The 25,920-nt window shown below is 39.4% G+C and overlaps 1 protein-coding gene across 2 annotated transcripts; it reads right to left on the reverse strand.

Moving 5' to 3' along the window:
- Window positions 1-11,502: 11,502 nt before the first annotated feature.
- Window positions 11,503-25,691, reverse strand: LOC122692304 (NXPE family member 4-like). Of its 2 annotated transcripts, XM_043899761.1 has the most exons (6): window positions 25,511-25,689; window positions 24,623-24,725; window positions 18,144-18,874; window positions 17,557-17,618; window positions 15,606-15,815; window positions 11,503-12,738 (listed from the first exon to the last, which is right to left on the reverse strand). In XM_043899761.1, the coding sequence occupies exons 2-6, from the start codon at window positions 24,713-24,715 to the stop codon at window positions 12,203-12,205; spliced, it is 1,632 nt and encodes a 543-aa protein (XP_043755696.1). In that variant the 5' UTR covers window positions 24,716-24,725; window positions 25,511-25,689; the 3' UTR covers window positions 11,503-12,202. The 2 variants fall into 2 exon arrangements, with proteins under 2 accessions (XP_043755696.1, XP_043755703.1); XM_043899768.1 differs by lacking the exon at window positions 15,606-15,815 and having other exon boundaries at window positions 11,876-12,738; window positions 25,511-25,691.
- Between the last annotated feature and the right edge of the window lie 229 nt (window positions 25,692-25,920).

Consider the following 25,920-nt stretch of genomic DNA (forward strand, 5'->3'; position numbering starts at 1 on the left):
TTCATAGGAAGTTGTAAAAATAGTACAGAGAGGTCCTCTATGTCTTTCATCCAGTTTTCCCTAATAGTTACAGCTTACATAACTGTTACATAATAGTTACATAACTGTTACATAATAGTTACAGCTTACTTAACAATATAAACACTAAGTGTCCAGATGTATAGAGCTAAGTCATTTTATCACATGTAGATTTGTGTAACTACCTCTACAACCAAGATATAGAACTGTTCTATCACCACAAAGCTCTCCCTTGTGCTACCCCTTTATCATCCCACTCATCCTCCCACCATCCCTCACCTCTGGTGATTGCCACTGTTTGCCCTCACTGCAATTTTGTCATTTCAAACTTGCTATATATAAGTGGAATCATATGCTATGTGCTGTTAGGAGATTGACTTTTTCACTCAACCCACTGTCCTTGAGATCTATCCAAGCTGTCTTATATATCAGTAGTTTCCTCCTTTGCATTGCTGAGTAGCATTCTGCTGTATGGATGGACCACAGTATAACCATTCATCTATTGAGGATCTTTGGTTCTTTCCAGTTTTGGGGGGTTGCAAATAAAGCTGCTAAGAACAATCATATATAAGTTTTTGTGCAAACATAAAATTTCCTTTCTCTGGGCTAAATGCTCAGGAGGGCAGTTATTGGGTTGCTTAGTAAGTACATGCTTAGTTTTATATTTTAAACTGCTCTCTCTTTAGAGGAAAAATTTATAATATGTACAAACTTATTTCTACCATCTTATTTTGTAAGTCTTAGTTTCTCCCCATTAAAAAATTGTGTTTCCTTTGTTACATTTTTCTCTTTTTTGTTTTAAAATTAACTATTTCTTTATGGGCTGCTCTTAATTTCTTTTAGAGCAGTATGTTTAAACTTATAATGTAAAAGGTACACCTAGAACTTAATAGGACTTCCCTGGTGGTCCAGTGGATAAGACTCTGCACTTCCACTGCAAGAGATACAGGTGTCAATCCCTGGTCAGGGAACTAAGATACCATATGCCACTCAGTAGAGATGACACCACCCTTCTCACAGAAAGTAGAGAAGAACCTAAAGAGCCTCTTGATGAAGGTGAAAGAGAAAAGTGAAGAAGCTAGCTTAAAACTCAACATTCAAAAAATGAAGATCATGGCATTTGGTCCCATCATTTCATGGCAAATAGATGGGGAAACAATGGAAACAGTGACAGACTTTATTTTCTTGGGCTCCAAAATCACTGCAGATGGTGACTGCAGCCATGAAATTAAAAAATGCTTGCTCCTTGGGAAGAAAAGCTATGACCAACCTAAACAGTGTATTAAAAAGCAGAGACATTACTTTGCTGACAAAGGTCCAAATAGTCAAAGTATGGTTTTTCTAGTAGTCATGTATGGATGTGACAGTTGGACCATAAAGAAAGTTGAGCATCACAGAATTGATGCTTTTGAACTGTGGTGTTGGAGGACTCTTGAGAATCCCTTGGACTGCAAGGAGATCAAACCAGTCAATCCTAAAGGAACTCAACCCTGAATATACATTGGAAGGACTGATGTTGAAGCTGAAGCTCCAATACTTCGGCCACCTGGTGTAAAAGACCTGAAGAGCTGACTCATTGGAAAAGACCCTGATGCTGGGAAAGATTGAAAGCAGGAGGAGAAGGGGACGACAGAGGATGAGATGGTTGGATGGCATCACCGACTCAATGGACATGAGTTTGAGAAAACTCCAAGAGATGGTGAAGGACAGGGAAGCCTGGAGTGCTGAGCCCACGGGGTTGCAAAGGGTCGGACACAACTGAGTGACTGAACAACAGCAACAGAACTTAATAGCATGTACGCTTTTCCTGTTGCTACACTGTTATCACTCAAATCTGTATTATTTTGCTAGAACTTCCATTACAAAATGCTATAGACTAAGTGGTGTAAACAACAGAAATATATTTTCTCACACTTCTGGAGGCTGGAAGTCCAAGATCAAAATCTCAGCAGGCTTGGTTTCCCTCTCTCCTTGGCTTGTACATGCCCACCTCCTCACCATTTCCTCACATGGCATTCCTCTGTGTCTGTGCGTTTCTGATGTCTCTTCCTTTCTTATAAAGACAGCAGTCCTGTAGGATTACGGCCCCACTCGGAGGGCCTCATTTCAGCTTAATCACCTCTTTAAAGTTGTATTTGGGGCTTCCCTGGTGGCTCAGGCAGTAAAAGTTCTGCTTGCAGTGTGGGAGCCCTGGGTTCAATCCCTGGGTCGGGAGGATCCCCTGGAGAAGGAAATAGCAACCCACTCCATTACTCTTGCCTGGAAAATTCCGTGGACAGAGAAGTCTTGTAGGCTACAGTCCATGGCGTCGCAAAGAGTCGGACACGACTGAGCGAATTCACTTCACTTCACTTCCAAGTACTGCATTCTAAAGTCCTGGGAGTTGGGACTATAACATATGAATTTTGGGGGGATACAGCTGAGTCTATAATACTACATGGACTAATATGCTAATATTATCTGGAGTTTCCATTTATAGATGTGCTGTTTATAGTTTCACGTATCAGCTCTCCCACCTACTAGCTCTGTGACAAATGTAATTGGCTCAACTTCTCTATGCTTTAGTATCATCAATTTCCAATTGCTCATAGGGTTGTTATAAGGATTAAATGAACACATTTAGAACAGTGTCTTGCACTTAAGCTCAGCAGTTATCACCACCTACTACATTCACCACTCATACTACGACTATATATAGTTAAGAGTAAGTTTCACATATTCCTTCACTCACAACTATAGCAATATTCTTTGTTTTTCTGGGTTTTTTTAACCTATATTGCTTCTAAAATCCACTCCTACATACTGGACTCATTTCTCATCTTGTCAATTCTTTAGTAATTCTTTCAGAAAGGGACACTATAGACTGACTATGGTTTTGCTTTGTCCCCACAAATAGTTAAGTTTGTGTAGTATAGAATTCTAACGTGAAAAATATTTTTCTCCTAGCTTTGAAGACAACGTTCCAGTTTCTTCTTGTATCTAAAGTGGCTGATAAAATATTAGATATCAAAGTTAACATCATTCTGGAACTCTTTAGGATTTTCTCTGCATCCTTGATCTTACGAAATGTATGTAGATCTTTTTATCTTCATCTTGCCTGATGCTTTTAAGGACTCATGGCCCTTTAAAGCTGAGATCTAATATCTGTGAACTTTTTTCATAGTTTTGATTCCATTTCTGTTTCATTCTATATTCTGGAGGAAATCTTGAGTTATTATTTCATCCCACTACTTTATGGTTTTCATTTTGATTTTCAGTGTATCCCTCAAGTTTTTCCTTATTTCATCCATCCCATGTTTAGTTTAACAAGCATCTGGTTAACTCTAAGTATAGCTGCAACATCTTCCCATGTCACTCTGGAAATTAACTGTATTTATTTTAATATTTGACTTGCTTTGTTTCCTAGGTGTATAAATTTCTTCTGACTGTTGTGCTTAATGCCTTTCTTTCAAGTATTAGCCATTTTCAAATGATTTTATTTTTGGTCATGTGTTCATCTTTGAAATTGAGGTCCCCTGCTAGCCTCCCTGTAAATGTTCTGTGTACTGCAGTTTGTTTCTGGGAGAGTTGTTAGAAATATTGTCTGATGCTGTGTGCTAACATCTCGTCTTTCAAAGAGTCCAGGCTGCCCTTTCTTCTTAGATGTCATGCATGATGCTCCTTTGTCTTTCTGACTCAAGCACAAACCTTCAGTGCTTTCATATGAGATGTGAAGGGGGGGTCAGACTTCTTTGCTTCTCAGTCATCCTCCTGACCCTGGTGTATGAAATTTCTGTGGCAGTCCAGTCCTGAACTCATCTTGTACTGTAATTGCATACTTTAATCTCTTCCAATTTCAGTCTTTTAAGATTTTCTCCCATTCTCTGTGGGTTTCCCAGGTGGCGCAATGGTAAAGAATACATCTGCCAATGCACGGGGGTACAAGAGATGCGGGTTTGATCCCTGGGGCAGGAAGATCCCCTGGTGTAGGAAATGGCAAGCCACTCCAGTATTCTTGCCTGGGAAATCCCATGGACAGAGGAACCTGGTGGGCTATAATCCGTGGTGCTGCAAGAGTCAGACATGACTGAGCACGCATGCACATTCTCTGCTCTGGTGAAGGAAGTTCTTCTCCTTTGGCACTGTAATGAAGTTTTATCCGTCTCCTTCCAGAAATTTCTGTGGACTTATTTGAGAGGTAAGGCTCTATAGTTTTGAATAAATTCCATTCCCTGCTCCTCCCCTCCAACTTTCTACTTTGTACTGTTAATCTCTTTTTATCTCGTTGTACTGTTAATCACTTATTTATCTTTTATTACTAGAATCTCTTTGATACTATTATCCAATGGCTGATAATGTTCTCAATACATTGGCTTTAGAATCTTAGACAAGATCTTAACTTTCTAAAGTGGAACTTGCCTGTGTGTGTGCTCAGTTGGTCAGTTGTGTCCAGCTCTTTGGGAACCCATGGACTGTAGCCCTCCAGGCTCCTCTGTCCATGGGATTTTCCAGGCAAAAATACAGGAGAGGCTTGCTGTTTCCTTCTCCAGGGGATCTTCCAGATCCAGGGATTGAACCCACATTTTCTGCATCCCCTGAATTGGCAGGTGGGTTCTTTATCACTGAACCACCTGGGAAGGCCAATGCAGAATTTACTCATCTATAAAATGGGATGTTTTAACAATACCAACTTTTTAGGCCTTGGGAGGATTAAATGTAAAAACATATATGCAGGTGCTTAGTAGTTCTTTTAATCTGTTTCGTTAACTTTCTGTCAGAAGAAATCTGTGAAATAAAATCACTCAGTCTCCTTACAAACTCTGTGTCCATCTTTACTCATTTCTGTAAGATTCATAGCAAAAGATACAAGCACTCTCATTTCAATTACTTCCCATCAGGGTATGCAGAAAGTTCTCTTCGGTGTCAAACATAAATCCTGGGACTGTTTAATTCTGCTAATTTCCTATGTTGTGATGACTCACAGCTGCATCTGTGATTTCTCATATTTATTACTCTCCACAGGCAAGTTGACTTCACAGAAACGCATCATCCAAGACTCTTCCAGTTGTAGTTTCCAATTCATGCTAGTCGTTTCCATGCCAATTCAAGGAAGAAAAACATTTAATGACTCATCTAGGGGTTCAAATAAGGGTAATCAAACTCTCTAAGCCTCGAGGCTCTACTGTTCTCTTTTCTTGGATCTGTTCTCAGACTGATCCTTTCCAAACTGTTTCTAAGAAGCTTAAGCCATACACAATCTTGTGTTCAAGCTCTCGCAATGAGAGAGACACCCATATCTCTTCAAAATTTATATTAAGTCACTCCAAAAACAAGTCTTAGACTCTACTAGGACCAATCACTTAGCAGGGTGAAGAGTCCTTTGGATGAGTATGATTCAGAGGGGCAGAATCACGTGGTTGACAGTTTCACTCATAGGATATAACTTTGGGAAGCTGCAGTTCTCCTGGAAAAGAGGGGCTCTGTTATTTGGAATATTGTTCAGGACAGAAATAGCAGATTTTCAGTACAAGAGACAATACAGATGAAGGCAAAAAGAGAGGGAATCATGTTTCTGTCATTATCCGTTGTCTCTCTTTTTATCTTGATGAAAGATTTATCTGAAAACTTGCCTTCTCCCCATATGAGTCAAATAGGGTGCTTATTTATTCACTCATTTGTTTATTTATTTAGCCCCACTCATGTATTACATGTCTGCAGTTGCAAACTTAGAAATAACTTGGAGTCCGAGTATAGTCTGTCAGCTTTGAAGATCTGGGATTGTTCGTAAGTGATAAAGATATTCCCTGCCCTCATAAAACATACAATTTATTTCAGTGCAGTCTGAATTTGAAATATATGATTTAGTTTCAGTATGTTATCAGACACATACAGAATTATTTCTAACACAATCTAACATGGTAGCCCTATGAGAATGTTGCTATGAGTGTACAGAAGAGGGAATGATTGAGTATAACTCTATGGATCTGGGACTTGAAAGATGACTGAGATCTCTTTACTGGAGAAAGCTTTGAAAGCTGTTCTTTCCATTAAAAGGAATGGTTTGCACAGTGAAGTGAAGGCAGGAATATATATTACAGTCAATATGATCCTCATGTAGTTCTGGAAGTGGGAAATCCATGAAAAAGGGCTGCTCTCAGAGCTTGATTTACTGTGAGATATGGAAGGTTTTCCTGGTGGTTCAGATGGTAAAGCGTCTGCCTGCAATGCAGGAGACCCAGGATCGATCCCTGGGTCGGAAAGATCCCCTGGAGAAGGCAATGGCAACCCACTCCAGTACTCTTGCCTGGAAAATTCCATGGACTGAGGAGCCTGGTAGGCTACAGTCCATGGGGCTGCAGAGTCGGACACGACTGAGCGACTTCACTTTCTTTCACTTTCTTATGGAAGGTTAGGCTATGCTGGCAGACCCTGATTTCATTTGTAAGTTAGTTCTATTACGAGTTCTTTCTGGTCAGGCGTCAAATCTTATTATTCTTTCCCGTTTCTCTAAGTGTGTTAAGCCTTTTATGGGAACCACTTGTATTAATATCATTGTTTACGTTCCAAAGGAGGAAATCTTCTCTGGCAACACAAAGAGTACAACTCATATGTCCATATTCTCTTTTCTTTTTTAAAGCTGAAGTCATCAGTAGATAAAGATGAAAAATATAATCTCGGTCCCTAAATTCTTCATTTCTGTGTCAGAGCATCAAAATATTTTATGATGCGCTAATCTTGTGGACTTTGGCAGATATGATGAATCTTGGACGCTCTCTGTCGTATCATGGATACTTTGTCCTAAAAGAAAACATGTCTTTATTACATGCCATGTCATTTACGTGGTTGTTTAGTTGCTATGTCGTGTCTCTTTTGTGACTCCATGGGCTGTAGCCTGCCAGGTCCTCTGTCCATGGCATTTTCCAGGCAAGAATGCTGGAGCAGAGTGCCATTCCCATCTCCAGGGGAACTTTCTGACCCAGGCATGGAACCCACATCTCTTATGTCTCCTGCATTGCAGGTGGATTCTTTACTGCTGAACCACCGGGGAAGCCCATGTCATTTTGTCTATCTTCCTAATACTAAATAGGTTAGCAGTGTAGAGCACAAGCCCAACTCAGATGTGTTTACAGAGAAGAAGAGGTATTGTGGACATTTTCAAGATGGTTTTATGGAAAGAGAAGAAGATACATGTGTCAATCTCTGAAGAGATAAATAATATCAGAGGATGTGTATAATTTCTATTTACCTTTGTTTTTTTAAAGATGCAAACTAGTATAGCCATTATTAGAGCATGGTCATGTTTGTTTTCCTAAGGAAATGGCCCGATAAAAGGAGTGGGTTGATGACTGTGACAGTTAGCAATGTATTGCCCCTCAAGTCCAAATTCACCCCTCAATATATATTTTTTATTGGTGTGTAATTTCTTTACAATGTTGTGTTCATTTCTGCTGTTCAATAAAGTGAACTAGCTACATGTGTACATATATCCCCTCCCTCTTGATCCTCTGTCCCACCTTCACCCCCACCCCACCCCATTCCTCTAGGTCATCTCAGCCTTGGGGAGAGCCGCTTCCAAGCCCCATCTGAGCTCGCTGTGAAATACAGCAGCTTCCCACTGGCTATCTATGTAACACATGATGAAGTGAAGTGAAGTTGCTCAGTCGTGTCAGACTCTTTGTGACCCCATGGACTGTAGCCTACCAGGATCCTCCATCCATGGGACTTTCCAGACAAGAGTACTGGAGTGGGTTGCCATTTCCTTCTCCAGGGGATCTTCCTGACCCAAGGATGGAACCCGGGTCTCCCACATTGTAGGCAGATGCTTTACCCTCTGAGCCACCAGGGAAGCCCCCATGATAGTGTATTGCTATGATAGAATTCTTCTGAGCATCTCTCCTTACAGTGAGCACATTGCTGAGCTTTGTCAGCAGAGGGCACTGGAGGGACATTGCGGGAGGAAGGTGCTATCCTCTTCCGGTGGCCGTGCTGAGAGTGGGTGTTGTGGTGTGGAGACTTCTGGTGGTGCACTTCCTGTCTTGTTCCTAGAACCAGGCGATTTCTTGGTGACCTTGTAGGCTTGTCCTGGCCCTGCGATAACCTTCCCTGGCCTTTGCTGCATGGAGAATGACAGCTTGTGGCTTCCTGTTGGTGGAAGTTTCCTGCTTGCGCAGGCACTGGTTCCCTCTGCAGGTCACCGGGCCACTTGGCTGTCTTGGTCCTGCTCTGCATGTCCACACACCTGCTTGCTGGTCACCTGTACCCCACTCACACCACAGAGGGTCGATTTCTGCTTGCCCAGCAATTGCAGACCATCTGTGACCTGGACAAGCCAGTCATCTTCTGCTGCCCTTTGGGCTGAACTACACCTTCCCCAGCAAGGTCTGAATTCCAGCCTCGGGGAGAGCCCCGCACAAGTTGCTCCTTCCTTGGATACCCACCTTCTTCCCTAAGGGAACCAGAAAAAAAATTCCTTCTATCTTAGTCACTTGTTTATCTGAGTTATTCATTTTTTGTATCAGATTTTCCCTGCTTAGCCCACTATGTGGTTTCTATGTCCTATCTGAATCCATAGGATGACATGAGAGATTATAACTTCAAGAATTCAGCACCCATGGATACTTGGAATATAACACTTTTTGAAACCTCCTTGGAAAGATCCTTATACATGTAATTCTTAATCGTCTGTTTCTTCTCATTCTGCTCTTTAATATCCTTGCTTCGTGATAATAATTTCCCTTGGAAATATTTACTTCTTTGTTTCCTTTAGGAATATTTATCTGTCTTGTCTAAGAGTCCATTCTGTCCAAGAGGCTGTGTGCCAGTCTTTTTTACTTGTTTCTCCTGTTGGAAGATCAACTTGTGCTTGCTATAAACAGACTGGGTGATCATCTCAGACAGGAAATGACCATCACACATCAAGCAGACATGGCAGTAGTTACCTCTGTGTTTATAATGATTCATTTTGGGAAGAACTGCTCACCCTTCATGGATTTCCCCAGGAAGTGCCAACTTCTGAGAGATGTCATTCCAAATGCATTATCCTGAGCTTACACTTCTTCTTAGGGTTCACACATTACAATGTATATTTCTCCTTTGTTACTTTCTCAAAAAAAAAAATCTGTGGGTCACCTTCTTATTTTTGTCCTTCTTCTAAAATGATAGTCCTCTGTGTTCTTAAAAAAAAAATCTGCCCTTTTAGCAAGACCTTCAGTGACCCTTATCCAGCCTTACCCAGTTGGAGAGTGGTAATGGAAAGTTACTTTATTAATAGAAGAAAACAGATGCTGTTCCAAAGTTCCATAGTTTCACAACTCTTATTCATTCTGACCTTGGCAACTATAGCAGTCTGTGGTGATGCCTGAGTTGAGTTACCAGTCCCTCACTCCCTCCCCTCCTTCCTTTCTTTCCTTCTTCCCCCTCTCCCTGTATTTCTTGCTTTCCCCCTCCTCCCCTCCCCTTCCTTCTTTCCTTCTCTTTGTTCCTTTTTTCCTTCTTTTCTTCCTTCTCTCTTTCCCACCCTCTCTCTTATTTTCCTTCCTTCCTTTTCTCCCCCCATCAACTGCCTTCCTATTATAATTAGGAGTGCTCAGTGACATCCGACTCTTTGTGGCCCCATGGACTGTAGCCCACCACACTCCTCTGCCCATGGAATTTTTCAGGCAAGAATACTTGAGTGGGGTGCCATTTCCTACTCTATGGGATCTTCCCAACCCAACCCAGGGATTGAACCTGCATCTCTTGAATCTCCTGCATGGGCAGGTGGATTCTTTACCACTAGGACCACCTGGGAAGCCCATTGTAATTAGGATAGAATTTGAACTCCTTGCCATAGGCTACAGAGGCCACATGTGACCTGGCCTGTGCCTTCCTCTCTAACTTCTTTTCCTTCCACTGACAATACTCCAGACATAATGGTCTTCTAATAAGTCAAGCTCTATCATGTTTCAAGGGTTTGGCACTTGCCATTCTTTCTTAAAGATCACTGTTTCCACTTTGTCTCATGGATGCCTACTTTCCATTATTTTGAAATACCTTATCCTCTGACTTGCCTCTTCTAACTGCTCTAACTAGTCATCTCCTTCACCAGCATGCCATCACTCTCTGTCATATTGCCCTATTATATACTTTGTTCTGCTATTTTGTAGTATACCATATACTTTGTTCATACTACTATGGTATTATGAATTTTTTTATATCTTTTTTTTTTGGTTTATCTTTTTCCTTGTTACCATAAGGGTTCTTTGATGTCAGAGAATTCACATGCCTTTTGGCTAGTGTATCCCTAAAGATTAGAATAGTTCCTGGCACATGATAAGAGACTTAATATTTCTGACCATCTGTTTACTGTACGCTGAACTGTGAATTGTGGCTCATGGGCAAACAAGTAAAAAAATTATCATCCCTTTGCTGGAGGAAACTGAATAAATGGATTTAAGATGTTCCTATTGTAATTGTCTTTTCCTAGATGCAGCAAGAGTAGGTCAGGGGCCCAGTGACAGCTGAGGCATGGTTAAGAGGGAAAAATTAAGGAAGAATATAATACCAAGTTGCTTTGTAATAATTGTATTGCCCCATTCAACTGAAATTCTCAGAATTCTATTAAGCTGAATTCAATATCATTCTTTTTGGGTCAAATTTTGGGAAGGCCTATTAAAATGCAAGTGAGAGTGACTGAAATAGTAACCTATATGTATAGATTACAGAAGTCAGTGTTGTTGATGATCATAATGGTTTCCTAACCTATTTTAAGCAGTGGAACTTTTTTCAAATCAAAGGCCACCCAGAAGCCCAACACAGAGCTTGGTAAAAATGGCTGATGCTCCAACTGAAGTGGCATGGAAAAACTGGTACCCAGCTCACCAAGCACGTCTCCCAACTCCTGTCCTTCCAGGCAGCACCTGGAGACCACCTACGGTACCCAAGCTGTACAGAGCAAGGTTTGAAGATCACAAATCTCACATTAACCCCTTCATCTGAGAAACTGAGCCCAGAGAGCTGAAGTGACTTATCCAAAGTTGTAAACTTATTGTCAACGCAAGGACTGAAGCCCAGCTCCCCGAATCCTAGAGCACGGTGCCTTTGACTGTTTTATCCTGTATTTCTGAAGGACAGATTCTATAGAATGGATTAATTCCTAGCAGGGGAGTCTCTATAGGGAGAGAAAAGTCAAAGACTTTACTTCAGAATTTGCAGTTCCTCTGTTCCTTCAGGACTCTGCACATGGAACATGGCCTCATAAGACTTCTCTTTTACTCATTGTTATTTAGTCACTGAGTTCTGTCCGACTCCTTTTTAACACCATAGACTGTAGCCTGCCAGACTTCTCTGTCCATGGGATTTCCCAGGCAAGAATGCTGGAGAAGCTGCCAGTTCCTTCTCCAGGGGATCTCCTTGACCCAGGGCTTGAACCTGTGTCTCCAGTGCCTCCTGCGTTGGCAGGTGGAGTCTTTACTACTGAGCCACCAAAGAAATAGCCCTTCTACTTAAAAGTCATCCTGTTTTTTCTGCCATGCCTCACGCTTGTGGGATCTTAGTTCCCCAACCAGGAACTGAACCCATGTCCCCTGCATTGGAAATGCAGAGTCTTAACCACTGGACCACCAAGGAAGTCCTGGAAATCATCTTGAACTTGTTTTGGTGATGGAGGTGGTTTAGTCACTGAGTCTTGTCCAACTCTTGTGACCCCATGGACTGTAACCTGCCAGGCTCCTCTGTCCATGGGATTTTCCAGGCAAGAAGACTGGAGTGGGTTGCCATTTCCTTCTCCAGGGAATCTTCCCGACTCAGGAATAGAACTGAGATTCTTTACCAACTGCAGACAGATTCTTTACCAACTGAGCTATGAGGGATAAGGAAATGAGACTACTTTCTCCAAATATTTATCTTATAATGACTTTATTGCTGTGAATTTCCATTAATCAGAGAGAGCTTTTAACCGTTAGGCATCTTGACTTCCTATTTGTGAAAAGTGGCCTGACTCTGATCAAGAAGGGTAGTTCCTTTCCGTAAGTGTTTTTGTGTTTATTTGTAAGTAGAAGCCCAAATTAGAAATAACTGATTTGGCTGAATTGCTGGTTAATAAATCAGCCATAGTGCAGATTTTCTCTTGCTAATTGAGAGTTCAGAGCCAACAGCATCTGGCATGATAGCAAACACTTAATAGATGTTTTTAATTAACTGAATAAATTTCAGAGATATGTGTTATCTAGCAAATAAAGTTTAACAATATATTAATCTGATTTCCGACTACAGACTGGGGCGGGTGGACGTTATTTGTGCCATATGCAATTGTTATATCCCAAGCATCAATAATGCCCACATTGAGATCCTGGAAAATATCCTTCAAGGCAAGATACTGGATATAACCATGAAAGTCACTAAATCTCTCCATATCAACATTCATCTCCCTGATGTTTTCTGCCTTGATGATAACCACAGTGTCTGGGCTTCTCAGAAGAAGGCGTTGAACTGCATCATGGATGTTGAGGGCCCTTCGGATAAAAACGTCAATGGGAAAGGGTCTGAAGTGTTGGCCCAGAGAAATAACAATGATAGTATTTTTTTCTCCTCCAATTCTGTCAATAACCTGGGCGATGTACTCAATCTCTTTGACTGAATAGGTCAATGATCCAATCAAGGGGTAACTATGTTTTTGCCACTGGATATTGATATTCTCGTTCAAGTCCACAGCAAGTTGCTTTCGAAATTTTCCAGATTCATGCAGATCCACTGACTTCAGCGCTGATGACAAATAGAGATCCCAAAATGAAAAGATAATAAAGTTATAAAGTTCATAAACATAGAAGAAAAATTTTGATGTTTATAATTAAATTTTAATCCTGACTAATTTATTATAGGTTTAAATGACAGACCAGTTTGAAAATTATTGAGCAACAGAAAGTGTTATACAAATAAATTATATCTGCCCCTCTGTAGAGCCATGTAGAACCAAATGGACCGCTGAGTGATGGAGTCACTTTCATGGGTATTAGTTTTGACACTTCGTTAACTATAGACTAAACTCCTTTGAAGACAGAGAAAGGTGCCAGTTGATGTCTATAAATTTCAAAATACAAGTAAACCTACTTCCCCAAGTCCTTTGTAAGTTCACTTAAGACTGGAATTGAAAAAAAAAAAAAAAAAAAGACTGGAATTGTATTCTATACTTCTGTGTTTCTTTTACATATGCATGAAGTGGTACTGCATACATCATCTATAATATTATTGCTATTCATTCATGAAGGACTTAACAGTTTACAAAATATTTATTAGGACTGATATATTTATTTACTTCAAAGCTCCATATATATGCACGGTGATGGTGATTTAGTTGTTAAGTCCTGTCCAACTCTTGGCTACCCCATGGACTGTAGCCTGCCAGGCTGCTCTGTCCATGGGATTTTCCAGGCAAGAATGGGTTGCCATTTCCTTCTCCAGGGATCTTCCCCATCCAGGGATTGAACCTGGGTCTCCTGCATTGCAGGCTAATTCTTTACCAATTGAGCTACCAGGGAAACCCTATATATATAATTGCCATCTTCTGGAAAAGAAAACCAAGAGATGAAATGACCTTCCAAGATTATACAACTAGTAAGTAACAGACTCTGTACCTTAAACTTGAAGTTCCTCCTAATTCTTATGAAAGTAATCTACCCAGCCTTAAAACTTTTGAAAAGTATAACATGAATGGAAGAAAATGAAGTCGCTTTATTTTTCAGTATATTAATTAGACTATCAAGGCCAGTTTCTTCGTAGCTAGAACATCTGAGGAAAATGTGTGGGAAATGATTATTAATGCTTTGTAACAAGTACCAACTTAGAGGTAAAAGGCTACACTTAAAGTCTGAACCCAGTGAGGTTTGAAAATGGTGATGCTGGAGGGTTGGGTGGAAGAAAACGGCAGAATGTTTGCTTCATTCTGTTTCTAACATATTTCAATTTTGTTTTCCAAAGCACACAATAACCACACAGTTTAACTTTTGACAATACGTGTAACAGATGTTTTGTTATCACAGCTTCAAAGGTCAGTCAAGAAAGTAGGTAAGTCAATAATTCAATACTGTCAAAAACTAAGAGCCCACCCTGACCCCGCCATTGCAGAATGTGATGCTAGAAGTTGTCACTAGATTCTACATTTTATGGATGAGGAAACTGAGATCTGGAGGAGATTAGTCATTTACTAGGGGTCACAACTTAAAACGCTCCCCTTTTTGGAATTGACATATATACACTGCTATGGATAAAACAGATAACTAATGAGAACCTACAGGGAACTATCCTATAGTTCCTACAGAACTCAGTGCTGTGTGGTGGACTAAGTGGGAAGGAAATCCAAAAAAGAGGGGAGACACAGATAGCTGATTCACTTTGCTGCACAGAAGAAAATAACACAATATTGTAAAGCTAGTATTCTCCAATAAAAAAAAAAAAAAAGAAAGAAAAAAAAAAAAACTCTCCCCTTCTGTTGCAGGGGGTTCGAGGTCCTACTGATTTTCCCTTTTTACTGGGCAAATCAGCTTCCTCTCTAAGTTGGAGATCACAAGAATGGCCTCATGTTAGGAAGGCCAGTGGGGAGCCACACTAAAGCTACACTGTCCCCAGTGGTGAGAGCTAGGGCCCAGAATACAGAGGACTGGCAGTGACTGTTTTCCAGATAACAGTGCTAAGATCTGCTAGTGGATTCTGAGTTATTATTGATGCATTCTTTGTTTAGTAAAAGGAGCAACTGGACTAGGCTTCTAGCAAATGGGTTCTAGCCCCAACTCTAATATGAACCAATGGTAATAAGGCAATAGCTATTGTTTTCTGGGCACTTTCTAAGTGCCTCACTATGTGCCTTGCTATGTGTTAAATATTTTATAACCATTACTTCATTTAATCTTCATAACCATCACCAGATGCTGTTGTTATTTTTATTTCACTGATGTGGAAAATAAGCTGTATGCCCAAGGTCATAGTCTAGATTTGTTAAGCTCCAAAGCCCCTACACTCAACTATTATGCCGACCTGATACGAAGCTATTACCTCAACTGTAGCATCTGTCCTTCTGTGAAACAATACTCTTGATGATGGCTCACACCAAAGAAAGCTAACTCTGTAGCCAGCACTATTCTAAATACGTTGTGTATAGTACTTCATTTTTACCAGGTGGGTACTGTTTTCATCTCTATTTTACAGATGAGGAAACCAAGGACAAAATCCTAGTTATGCAACTTGCCCAAGGCTATCAGGTAGGACAGTAGAGGCCCTATTTTGATCCCAGGACATCTGGATGTAGAAGCCACACCCATAATCATCATGCCATCTGTAGAAGGTAGGTAGTATACTATCATGTTATCATCAGCTCTGTGCGTGATTTTCTGAGTATCCTGGGTAAATACTGAAGTCTGAATTGTGCAGGAATAGGAATGGAGCAAACGTTTTTCTATCCTGTCTCCCTTCTAGTCAATAAGTGTATTCTTCTAAAGAGAAGATAATACCTTGGGAAAAGTGTTGATGTGCTGTGATTAAGAAATATGAAAGAGGCATTCCCCATATTCCTTTCTCCCCTTGAAATGAAAAAGAAGTTTCTGAAAGGGATGTGAGTAAAAGCTCAGACAGAGGCATACTGTTGATACTGCTTTTGAAGTATTCCATCCACTGGCGGATCGTGGAATCTCCCAATAGATATATAAATTTTCCTCTCAGGCATTCTTTCATTTCAATTGCAGCCAGACTACAGGAGACAGGATTCCACGTGTCTTTCCAGACATGTCCACTGGGAATTGTGGATGCCATTCCAAACTTGCATTGCCTTTTCACTGGAACTGTCTTTTCTGCTAAAGAATCAACAAGATAGGGTCTTCTAAAGTATCACTTTATCCATGAGTATTTAATAAGAAACAACTGTCTTTTTTTAGGTATCCTTTTAATAGAGTGTGAGGGTGGAGGAAAAACCTTATTGAAGCATCATTCTCTTAATGGAATAGTTAGTTTTCAGAAAAAATTTTTCTCTGATAAGAATTTTATAAGTGATACTCATTAATGTTCATTATAGATAACATGTTTTCTCCCAGAGAAAAAGGCCTCTGGGTAAAATTTAAATATTTGTTTGCCTTCTTATGAGAGAAAAGACATCAATTCTTACTTAGTAGTGAAAACTCAATTATCTTGTCATTTAGCCCAATTTACCTCAAAGTTTATCACATACTGTCATAGTGTTTTAAATGCTACCATCAAAGTGTTAATGCTTTAAGTGCAAGGAGATATAAAAAAAATTAACAATTAATTTGGTTTGAGTCCTGGACAATCCACATGGATGGATATGGCTGTAGACTGAAGCAGACTCGTGGGAATCCAGGATAGGTTGGGTATTGACCATTAGTCATAGGTTTCTGAAGAATCTGGGAATATGATGGACTGAGGTGTTTATCCTTGGCAGTCTTGGGGCTGTGATTATTCACCAACCAAAGGAAGTAGTTTAATATTTTAATAACTGGCGTAAGTATCTTTGTGTATCCTGGGTGAAAAATGCCATTTCCATCTGTAGATACATAAACACACTTCAGCATCAATGAGTTTAGTAGCAATTAGCAAGCTGTTGATACTGAACTTAAATGGACACAAAAGTTCCTGTGTTAAATAGTTTTCCATAAGGATTTCCTAGTATGTTCCCTAGTGGCTAGATGGTAAAAGAATCTGCCTGCAGTACAGGAGACCTGGGTTTGATCCCTGGATCAGGAAGATCTCCTAGAGTAGGAAATAGCAACCCACTCTAGCATTCTTGCCTGGGGAATTCTAAGGACAGAGGAACCTGGTGGGCTACAGTCCATGAGGTTACAAAAAGTCGGACTCAACTGAGCAACTAACACTTTGAGCCAAAGAAATTGAAGAGAAATTAATAAAAGTATGGAAGTGCTATTTTATATGTTCAAATGGTTTGAAAGTTCGCCAAGACAAAGAGGGGGAAATTGGAATGAATTGAATTATAGATGGCAGGTTAGAAACTTCTAGATGGTGATTACTGTGCTTGTAGTGATGAGAGAAGTGCTAATGGTGGTGGTTGGGGGAGGTAAGACCTAAGTGCAAACTGGGAGAGAGTTTTGACATTTGAATGTTGCTGTGTCTGATGAGCAAGTAATCCGTTGCCTGATAGATAATGATGAGATTGATGATGAGGGTTATAAATCAGGTTTAGGATTCCAGTCATTTATTCACTTAGGTAATTGGTGTCTGGGCCCACCACAGGCAATCCTGATGAGCAGAGTAACATATGATTGGTAGTGGTGAACAAGTTCCGAGGAAGGAAAAACCCTGTAAATGGGATGAGTGCTAAGTGTGTGTGTTCTCAGTTGCACAGTTGTGTCCATCTCTTTGCGGCCCCATGGACTGTAGCCCACCAGTTTCCTCTGTTTGTGGAATTCTCCAGGCAAGAATACTGGAGTGGGCTGCCATTTCCTCCTGCAGGGAATCTTCCTGACCCAGGGATCGAACCCGTGTGTCCTGCATTGGCAGGTAGATTCTTTACAGCAGAGCCACCTGGGAAGCCCCAGCCATCAGTCACGCAAAGGGAGGACTTACAGTTACACTTGGAGACAGTAATGGCATTGAACTTTGCCATCATCTCTACACCCACATTTGACCTTAAAGAGACAAATACAAAAATTAATTGGCAAGTGGTCCCAAGATCAGGAAACACAAGAAGTCACATTACTCATTGTTTCAGTTATTATGTTTCAGTTATTATGATAATAACTGACTACTTTGGCTACAGTTCCAGACGATTTATTAAATTTCCATTTCTTGGCCTATTAGTTCAGGGAGTACAGATCCCCAGAAGGTGTACAAGGTAATTTTTTAAGATTCAGAAAGAATATATTAGCACCTAGGCATATTCATACATGTATATTTCTCCTTCTCTTTTAATTTTTATTCTAGTCATATTTTTTTTGTTTCAATGGTAAGGGTTAAATATCCAAAATATATAGGGATGACTGGAGAGTGGGCACTGTCCCCAGATGAATTCACATATCTTTTCTGAAATGGCTCTTCATAGAGTCCCAAAGTTGATATATTAATACACAATTAATAGCTATTTCCTTTGGATCAACAGATAGGCCAAATCATTACTGTATTTACCCAGATAGTCTCCAGAAATAATGATTTACCTTTCAAAGAGGCTTCTTTCTTGTTTGCTAAGATAAGATACGTCCTTATTTTTGGAATGCATGTGGGTGAGTGCAGCACAGGGAACGTGTGGAGGCTTCACGCAGTAGAAGGCTTCTTGGTCTCGGGTATCTCGGTATTCACACAGTTCAGCACTTGAATTTAAAACCAGGGCACAGTCAGTACTGACTGGGGAGGGGCCTCTGTTAAAGTGGCCTGTGAAGATCACCCTGTCGTAGCCTTGGTTCCTGGCCCTCCAGAGAGCCGACACCCCTTCACTGGGGTGGATGAGCAGGACAGACAGGGACACCCGGCCCTCCCAGAACAGGGTGAAGCTCACGAGGTAGGTGCCGTTGTTGAAGTCTGTCACCTTTCCAGAAGCACCCGCCTTCAGGGCTGGGGAAAATACCCTGGCCCTGAGGAAATCCCCACCGTATTCCTTCCTGCGTCCCAAGTGGTCCCTCATCTCCAGCAGGACGTCCAGCCGGGCCCCCCTGCAGTGTGTGTCTCGAGGGCTGAGGAGGGTGGCTCTGCTGTGTGTGGCGCTGGTGGTGGAGCTCACGTTGGTGAAGGGCCTGGGTGGGATCAGCTGGTCTAGTTTCTCCACGATCCTCTTTATCCTCGGCTCAGTCTCTGCTGGTGAAACTGCTGGATTCAGTGCTGCTTCAGGGTGTGTTTTCATGATGAAATTCCAGTGATGGAGGGACAAGGGCGACTTGAGTACAGTCCATAACTGAAATGACAAGGAATACAATAGAGAAGGCAGAAAGTGTGCCTATTTAATGTGATAATTATGGTAGGCTAGTCAATGTCTCTTTCATCAAATGATCAGTGGTAGAAAAATTAAAAATAAAATGATATTGAGATTACATTATCATCCATGTTTCATAGGAAAAATGATTTTCCTTAAATCTGGTGGTGGAACTTCACTTTTCACTGGCTAATCTATTTTGTTGTTGTTTTGTTACACCACTCAACTTGCGAGATTGTTCCCCAACCTGGGATTGAGCTCCTGGGCTTTTGGTAGTGAAAGCACCAAGTCCTAACCACTGGACTGCCAAGGAATTCCCATCACTGACTAATCTATTTTGGGTGAGCCATTCTACTGCAAAGAACCCTAGGATCTTCTTTCTTAAAGTGGTGATCATAGAATATGCTTTCATTGGGCAATTGTGAAGACCAAATGAGAAAATGCTTTTCAACTGCATAGCAGAGAACAGATGTTTATTGTTGTATTATTTTTATCTTAAAATTAGAGTTCAGTCATTTAAATAAATCTTTAAGAAAATTTTCAAGAAGCATGGAGATTTTATGTAATATACAATTATCTATTTTTTCTATTTCACTTTTATACTTTGATTAAACAGTCTGTGGTGTTTACTAGTAATTCTCAGATTACTATTTTAGCTAACAGGACATAAGAGACATAGGCTTATAAAATATTTATTTTCTAATCATAAGATAACACTGACATTATTAAAAGTGAGAGAATGGCACAACACTATAGGAAATAAAAACCAGTCATGATCACAGCAACCACTCTTAACAATTTTGGCGGTTTTCTCTTATCCTGTGTAACCATTTCACATGATTGTGAACACACTTAATATTTACCAATTAATTTTGATTAAAAATAGTGTCATTAAAAACTTTCTACCTTATGTCCAAATAATATTCCAGCCTATGGACATAGTTTAATATTTCACCTATTCCCACATTTTTAGATATTTATTGTATTCATCTTCTCTCTGTTACTTATAATTCTGTAAAGGACACTTTTTGGTATAAATCTTCCCAGTAATAGCTTTGAATTTCCAATAAAGGCAGAGTATCTTGTGTTGGACTGGGTTACTATGGTTAATGTTTTTACTTTTTATTATTTGACATGTTCTGATTGTTTAAAAATAAAAACATTTTTATTTATCAAATTACAGAGATGGTATGAGCAACCAGGATGTGCCAGGTACTATTCTAAATGCTTTTCATATGTTAACTCATTAATCCTCACAATAATATATGAGGTATTTATTTTTATAACCCAGTTTTCAGATGATGAAACTGGTTCACCTCAAAGTTAAGAAACTTAGCCAAACCTGCACAGTTGGTCAACAAGACAGTCAAGTTTTAATCCCAGGCAAGTATCTCTATAAATGAGCTACCCAGGGACTTCTCTGGTGGTCTACTTGCTAAGATTCCATGCTCCCAATGCAAGGGGCCTGGGTTTGATCCCTGGTCAGGGAACTAGATTCCACATGCCACAACTAAGGGGTTCACATTCTGCAACTGAAAGATTTCACACACTGCAACCAAGACCCAGCACAGCCAACTAAATAAATGAAAAAAATTACATATATATAAATGCATATATATATGTATACATGCCTACATACACATGAGCTGCCCAGTATTGCGAGTATGCAATAAGGCTAGAATTCTCTTTCACTGCTGGTTTAGGTGCAAATTGGCACCACATATCTGGAAAACAGGTCTATAGCATATGATAAGACCTTTAACAATGTTCACTGCATTTACCAATAATTCTATTTCTGAGAACTCAGTGAATCATAGTAATACCTCTGAATTTCCAATAAAGGCAGAGTAGCTTGTATTGGACTAACTTTCCTGTAGATAACAATGATAAATTCTGACACTCCCCTCCCCCACTGCAAATCTCTTTTAAAAGCACTGGAGAGTGACCACAAACTGACAGACGCCAGAGGAGAGTTGAAATGTGAAAGAAGGAACTACACTGAATCTGTGTAATAAACATGTGCCAACTGAGTTTCTTCACCCTGAAGTGAAATTATACCAAAAATGACACATAGGTCTTTAGGAAGGAATGAAAAGCCTCAGAAATGGTAAGTACATGGATTAACATAAAATACTATGTGTTTATCTTCTAAGTTCTTTAAAATGCATATAATTATTTAAAAACTACAATTTTATAATATAGTAAATATTATATTATAGTAAATATATTGTTATATATTATGTATTATATTATTACATATTATATAATTATTATATTATAGTATATATAATTATTATAATATATATTATATATTATAATAATATTGTATTTTATATTTTATTTATATAATTATATATTTTATATTATTATATTATACTATATTTATATAATAATTATATAATTATTATGTATTATTATATTATATTAATTATATATTATAGTAAATATTATAGTAAATAAAATAGTAGAATAGTAGAGTTTGCAGATTTTTAAAAGACAGTGTGTATGCATAAAATAATGTTTTGTTATCAATGCATTCATTTGTATGTATTTTAATATTTTGAAATATTTTAAAAATTTAAAATACTTTGATATTAAAAGTTATAGTTTGGCATTAAAATTTATGGTATTATCAAATTTTGGAAGAATTTTTGTTTAATAAATTTGTGATCAATATTTCAGTATTTGAGATAATTCATTTATAAAATGGTGAAGCTGTTATATTTCCAGCTATGTGATTAGTAATCCTTGTAGAAAAAAAAGTTTTACTAGAATGATTTTTAGTAAATGGAGTGTTAAATTTTTTTTAAAGGCAGAGATAAAACAGCAAGACCCAACTACTTGCTATCTATGAGGAATGTAATTTAAGTACTAAGATACCTATAGGTTGAAAGTGAATGGATAAAAAAACAGTATGTCATTAAAGCATAAAAAAGCTGATATTAATGTTAGAGTAGACTTTAAGGCAAAGAGTATCACCAGATATAAAGATGGACATCCTAGAGTGATAAGAGGGTCAATTTGTCTGAAAACATAACAACCTTAAATGTGTACACGCCTACATATATATGTATTTATATGTGAAACAAAAACTATCAACACTAAATGGAGAAATAGAAAAAGCCACAATTATAATTAAAAATTAGAAAAGTCTCTCTCAGCAGATGCTATAGGAACTAAATTAAAAAATGACTAAGTACCTAGAGGATCTGAAGAACATTATTATAGTAACATTTTTTAACTATCACAGCACATTATCAGATATTTTTAAATTGCTACAACTTCATGTGAAAATCGTAAATGATTTTCAGTGGAGTAAAATAATATTCTCTGTGCAAACTTTTTTGGTAGAAAAACAACAGGAAAATTCTGACCCAAGGTGGAGGAATAAGCACGTATTATAACCTTGATTGGGCTTCGCTGGTGGCTCAGATGGTAAAGAATCTGCCTGCAAAGCCAGAGACGTGGGTTCGATACCTGGCTCGGGAAGACCCCTGGAGAAGGACATAGCAACCCACTCCAGTATTCTTGCCTGGAGAATCCCATGGACAGAGGAGCCTGGTGGGCTACAGCCCATAGGGTCGCAGACAGTCAGACACGACTGAGTGACTAACATTTTACCTTTCTTTCCTCGCCTCGATTTCCCACCATAAGATCATATAAATGGCAGAAAAGAACTTAACAATTTTCTAACTATTCTGGGAAATAGGAAGAAACACCTTATATGGACCAGAACTTGCAAGCAGTCTCCTGAAAAGTGAAAGGCAGATGAGATTGCACATGCGCACAGGTGAGGCTTCGGTAGAGAAGGAAGTCTCTCCGGGGACGTTGCCACCGTGGAGGAGGTTGGCAACTGGAGTAGGAGCATTTGAGGGGCGGCCCTAGGAGGACAAACCACGCAGGGTGATACCTTCCTATTTCCCCGCCTGTGCTGGGTCAGGCAGCTAGGAACAGGGAATTCTCTACTCTCAGGAGAATAAAAGCTGTGGATATTTAAGTTGGGGAGGTCAGTAGGACCCAGTGTGCCTGGCAACACTTTCGACAAACAGGGAGCATTTATGCCACAAACATGCTGCAGGAAACAGATAATGGCGCCCCCGACTGGCCACCACAGAACTTCAGGTGTAAGAATGCACACAACCAAGAATTAGCAAAAAGTTGCATCGAAGGTAACTCATGAGAGGGACTTCCCTGGCTGTCCAGTGGTTAAAACTCTGCACTTCCACTGCAAGGGGCACAGGTTCCAAATTCCTCGTTGCGGAACTAACAGCTTGGTCAAACAATAAAAGTAACTCTGAGAGAGAGGTATTATTAAGTTCAGCAAAGGGAAGACATCCAAGGGAAGGAACAGAATTAATACAAAAATAAAAACAAAGCTTTAGGACAAGCATACTTTTTTGGCCTCAGAGAGATCTAGATGATATTGGATCTATGAATTAAAAGTCTTTTGAGATCTTGGAAAGTAAGACCCTACTGTTCCTTATGCAAAACCAGTAGGATTCCTTTATTCCAGCAGCAAGCAATTAGAAAATGTGTTTGAAAGAACAGTCATTAAAATAGCAACAAAAAAAATTATGAAGTACCAAGGTATCAATCTAACAAAAGATGTGTAAGACCTGAATGCAAAAGTTATAAAATTTAGTGAAAGATCTTGAAGATAACCTGTGCAGGTAGAGAGAGATGACATGTTGATAAACAGCATAGTAATATTATAAACATGTCAGCTTTCTCAATTTGATCTATATGGCTAATGTAATACACATATAATTTAAGTAGAATTTTTCACTAAATTTGACAGACTGATTCCAAAACATATAAGAGGGAGGGCCAAGACTGGCTGAAAACCTTCTTAAGTAGGTTAAGCAAGGGTAACTTGACCTCCAAGTTTTCAAAGCTGATTATGAAACTCTGTCAAATATAGCCATGTGTTATTGATACAGGGAAGGCAAATCGATCAATGGAATAGAACAAAGAACCCACAGAGGGACCTGTGCTTATTAAAAATTTTGATATACAATAAAAATGACCTGGTAAATCAGCTTGGAAAGAAAGGATTACAAAATGAAAAAAGCTGGAAAAAGTGGTTATCCATACAGAAATAAAAGAAAAATCAGCCAAAAAAATCCAGGTATATTAAGGGTTCAGTGTCTAAATAAAGCAACCTTTAAAACTGTAAGTAGAATATTTGGATAAAAATTTGACACAGGTGTAGGAAAAGGTTTATTAGAAGTTAAAAGGCATTAACAGTGAAAAAACACAAATAAATTTTACTATATACACCTGAAAATATTCTGTTGTTCAGAAATTCCTTGTGCATGTATGCTCAGCTGTGTCTAGCTCTTTGCAACCTGGTGGACTATAGCCCACTAGGCTCCTCTCTCCATGGAATTTTCCAGGCAAGAATACTTAAGTGGGTTGCCATTTCCTACTCCACAGAATTTCCTTAGAGAAGGTGTAAAGACAAGCTAAACATTGGGAGGAGACAGTTGCAACACAGAGATAAGTGATGAAGAGTGTGAGTGTAGATACACACACACACGCACATACACAATATTATCCTCTCCCATATTGCATGATGATTATCAAGTACGTTGGTTCTTAAAAGTTGTGTCAGCTGTTGAAACTCCCCTTCTAGACTCTATAGGTCTGCTTGTTTGGACTTTTCTAAAACGAGTGAAGTGTCACGTAAAAATATAGTTTTGTGAAACACAAAAAGAAAGCAATTCCTACCTTTGTGGAGTTTTGGATAACTGCAAAAGTGATCCAAGAGGCTGTTATAAACAACACCAACAGTGACTTGTGATTTGCTATTCTCATCGTCATGGTCAGGATCCTAAAAGGGACAATGCGAAAACAGGCCCAAATACACAACACCAGAAAAGAAATGCAGAAATACTTGAAAAGTTCTCCTGATTCTTTTTGTCCTCAGATGTTACATCCAGAATGGAAACTTGGTCCTCCCGCTGCTCTTGCTGTGTCCCTGTTTCCTTTATTTATCAGCTTGTACCTTCAAGAGAAGCACTATTCTGAGAACGGAGCCCATCATGGAGTCTTTAAAAATTGAGGAACTAAGAACCTGAAGCAAGTGTGCTCATTCTTAGGGGCAGTTTCCAGGCTATGTGTCATCTAATAGGCTTCCTGTTCTCTTCCGTTAAAAACAAAGAGCAGACATAAAACATCCCAATAAACACTGACTGTGATAATCACATTATTCTGTGGCCATTTTAAAGTACTTGATTTTTTTCAGCTTTCTGTTTACTAATGTGTTAGTAGGTTCCCCCTTTCTTGTCTTACTAGCCTTTCTAGCACCCCTCAAGCTTGAGAAGATTTATTTTAAAATTCAGATTTCTCTCTTTAAGAAATGTTTCAGGCTTTCTCCATGTTTTCCTATGGTTACATCTTCATTTCTGTCTTTGCCTTGGAATTTCAAGTTGTCTTTTCTTATCAGCTGACTTAAACACTGCCCTTTGAAAATTTTCCATGTCTCAAAATTTTCTGTCCCATTGAAGCAACTCCTACCCTAATACCCTGTTTAAATACAGAGGTTAGAAGTTTCTGCATCCAAGAATAAATGTTGCCCCTTTCCCTCACTCCCCAATTTTGCAAATATTTTCATACCTTCAGTCTGAAGACTTTGCATAACTCCATACACAGGAACTATGGTGGTAAGGCTTTGTTCTGAAGCCACCGGTGTATTACTGGGATACCTCCCCTCTGTGCCAAGACAAATCACAGGTATACATTGCAATCTGCTTGCTTTGAGCGTAGATCCACAGCCCTCTTCTCGGTTCAGGTAAGGTGATTTGCCAGCTCCACCTTAAGGAAATACGTGGAGCACAACTATTCTCAGTTCACACAGAGGTGGGGAGGAGAAATGAAATTCTCAGTATGCTTAGAAGAGACAGTTTTCATGTTCTTAGACTTGATTAGTCTAATCTTAGTAAGTATACAATAAGTATCCAACAAAAAGTGTAAATGATTCTGGAAGTTTGAATGAACAGTCTTTCCTGGGAAGCTGAACCACCTAG

This window comes from Cervus elaphus, chromosome 1 (assembly GCF_910594005.1).
Source record: "Cervus elaphus chromosome 1, mCerEla1.1, whole genome shotgun sequence".
NCBI lineage: Eukaryota > Metazoa > Chordata > Mammalia > Artiodactyla > Cervidae > Cervus > Cervus elaphus.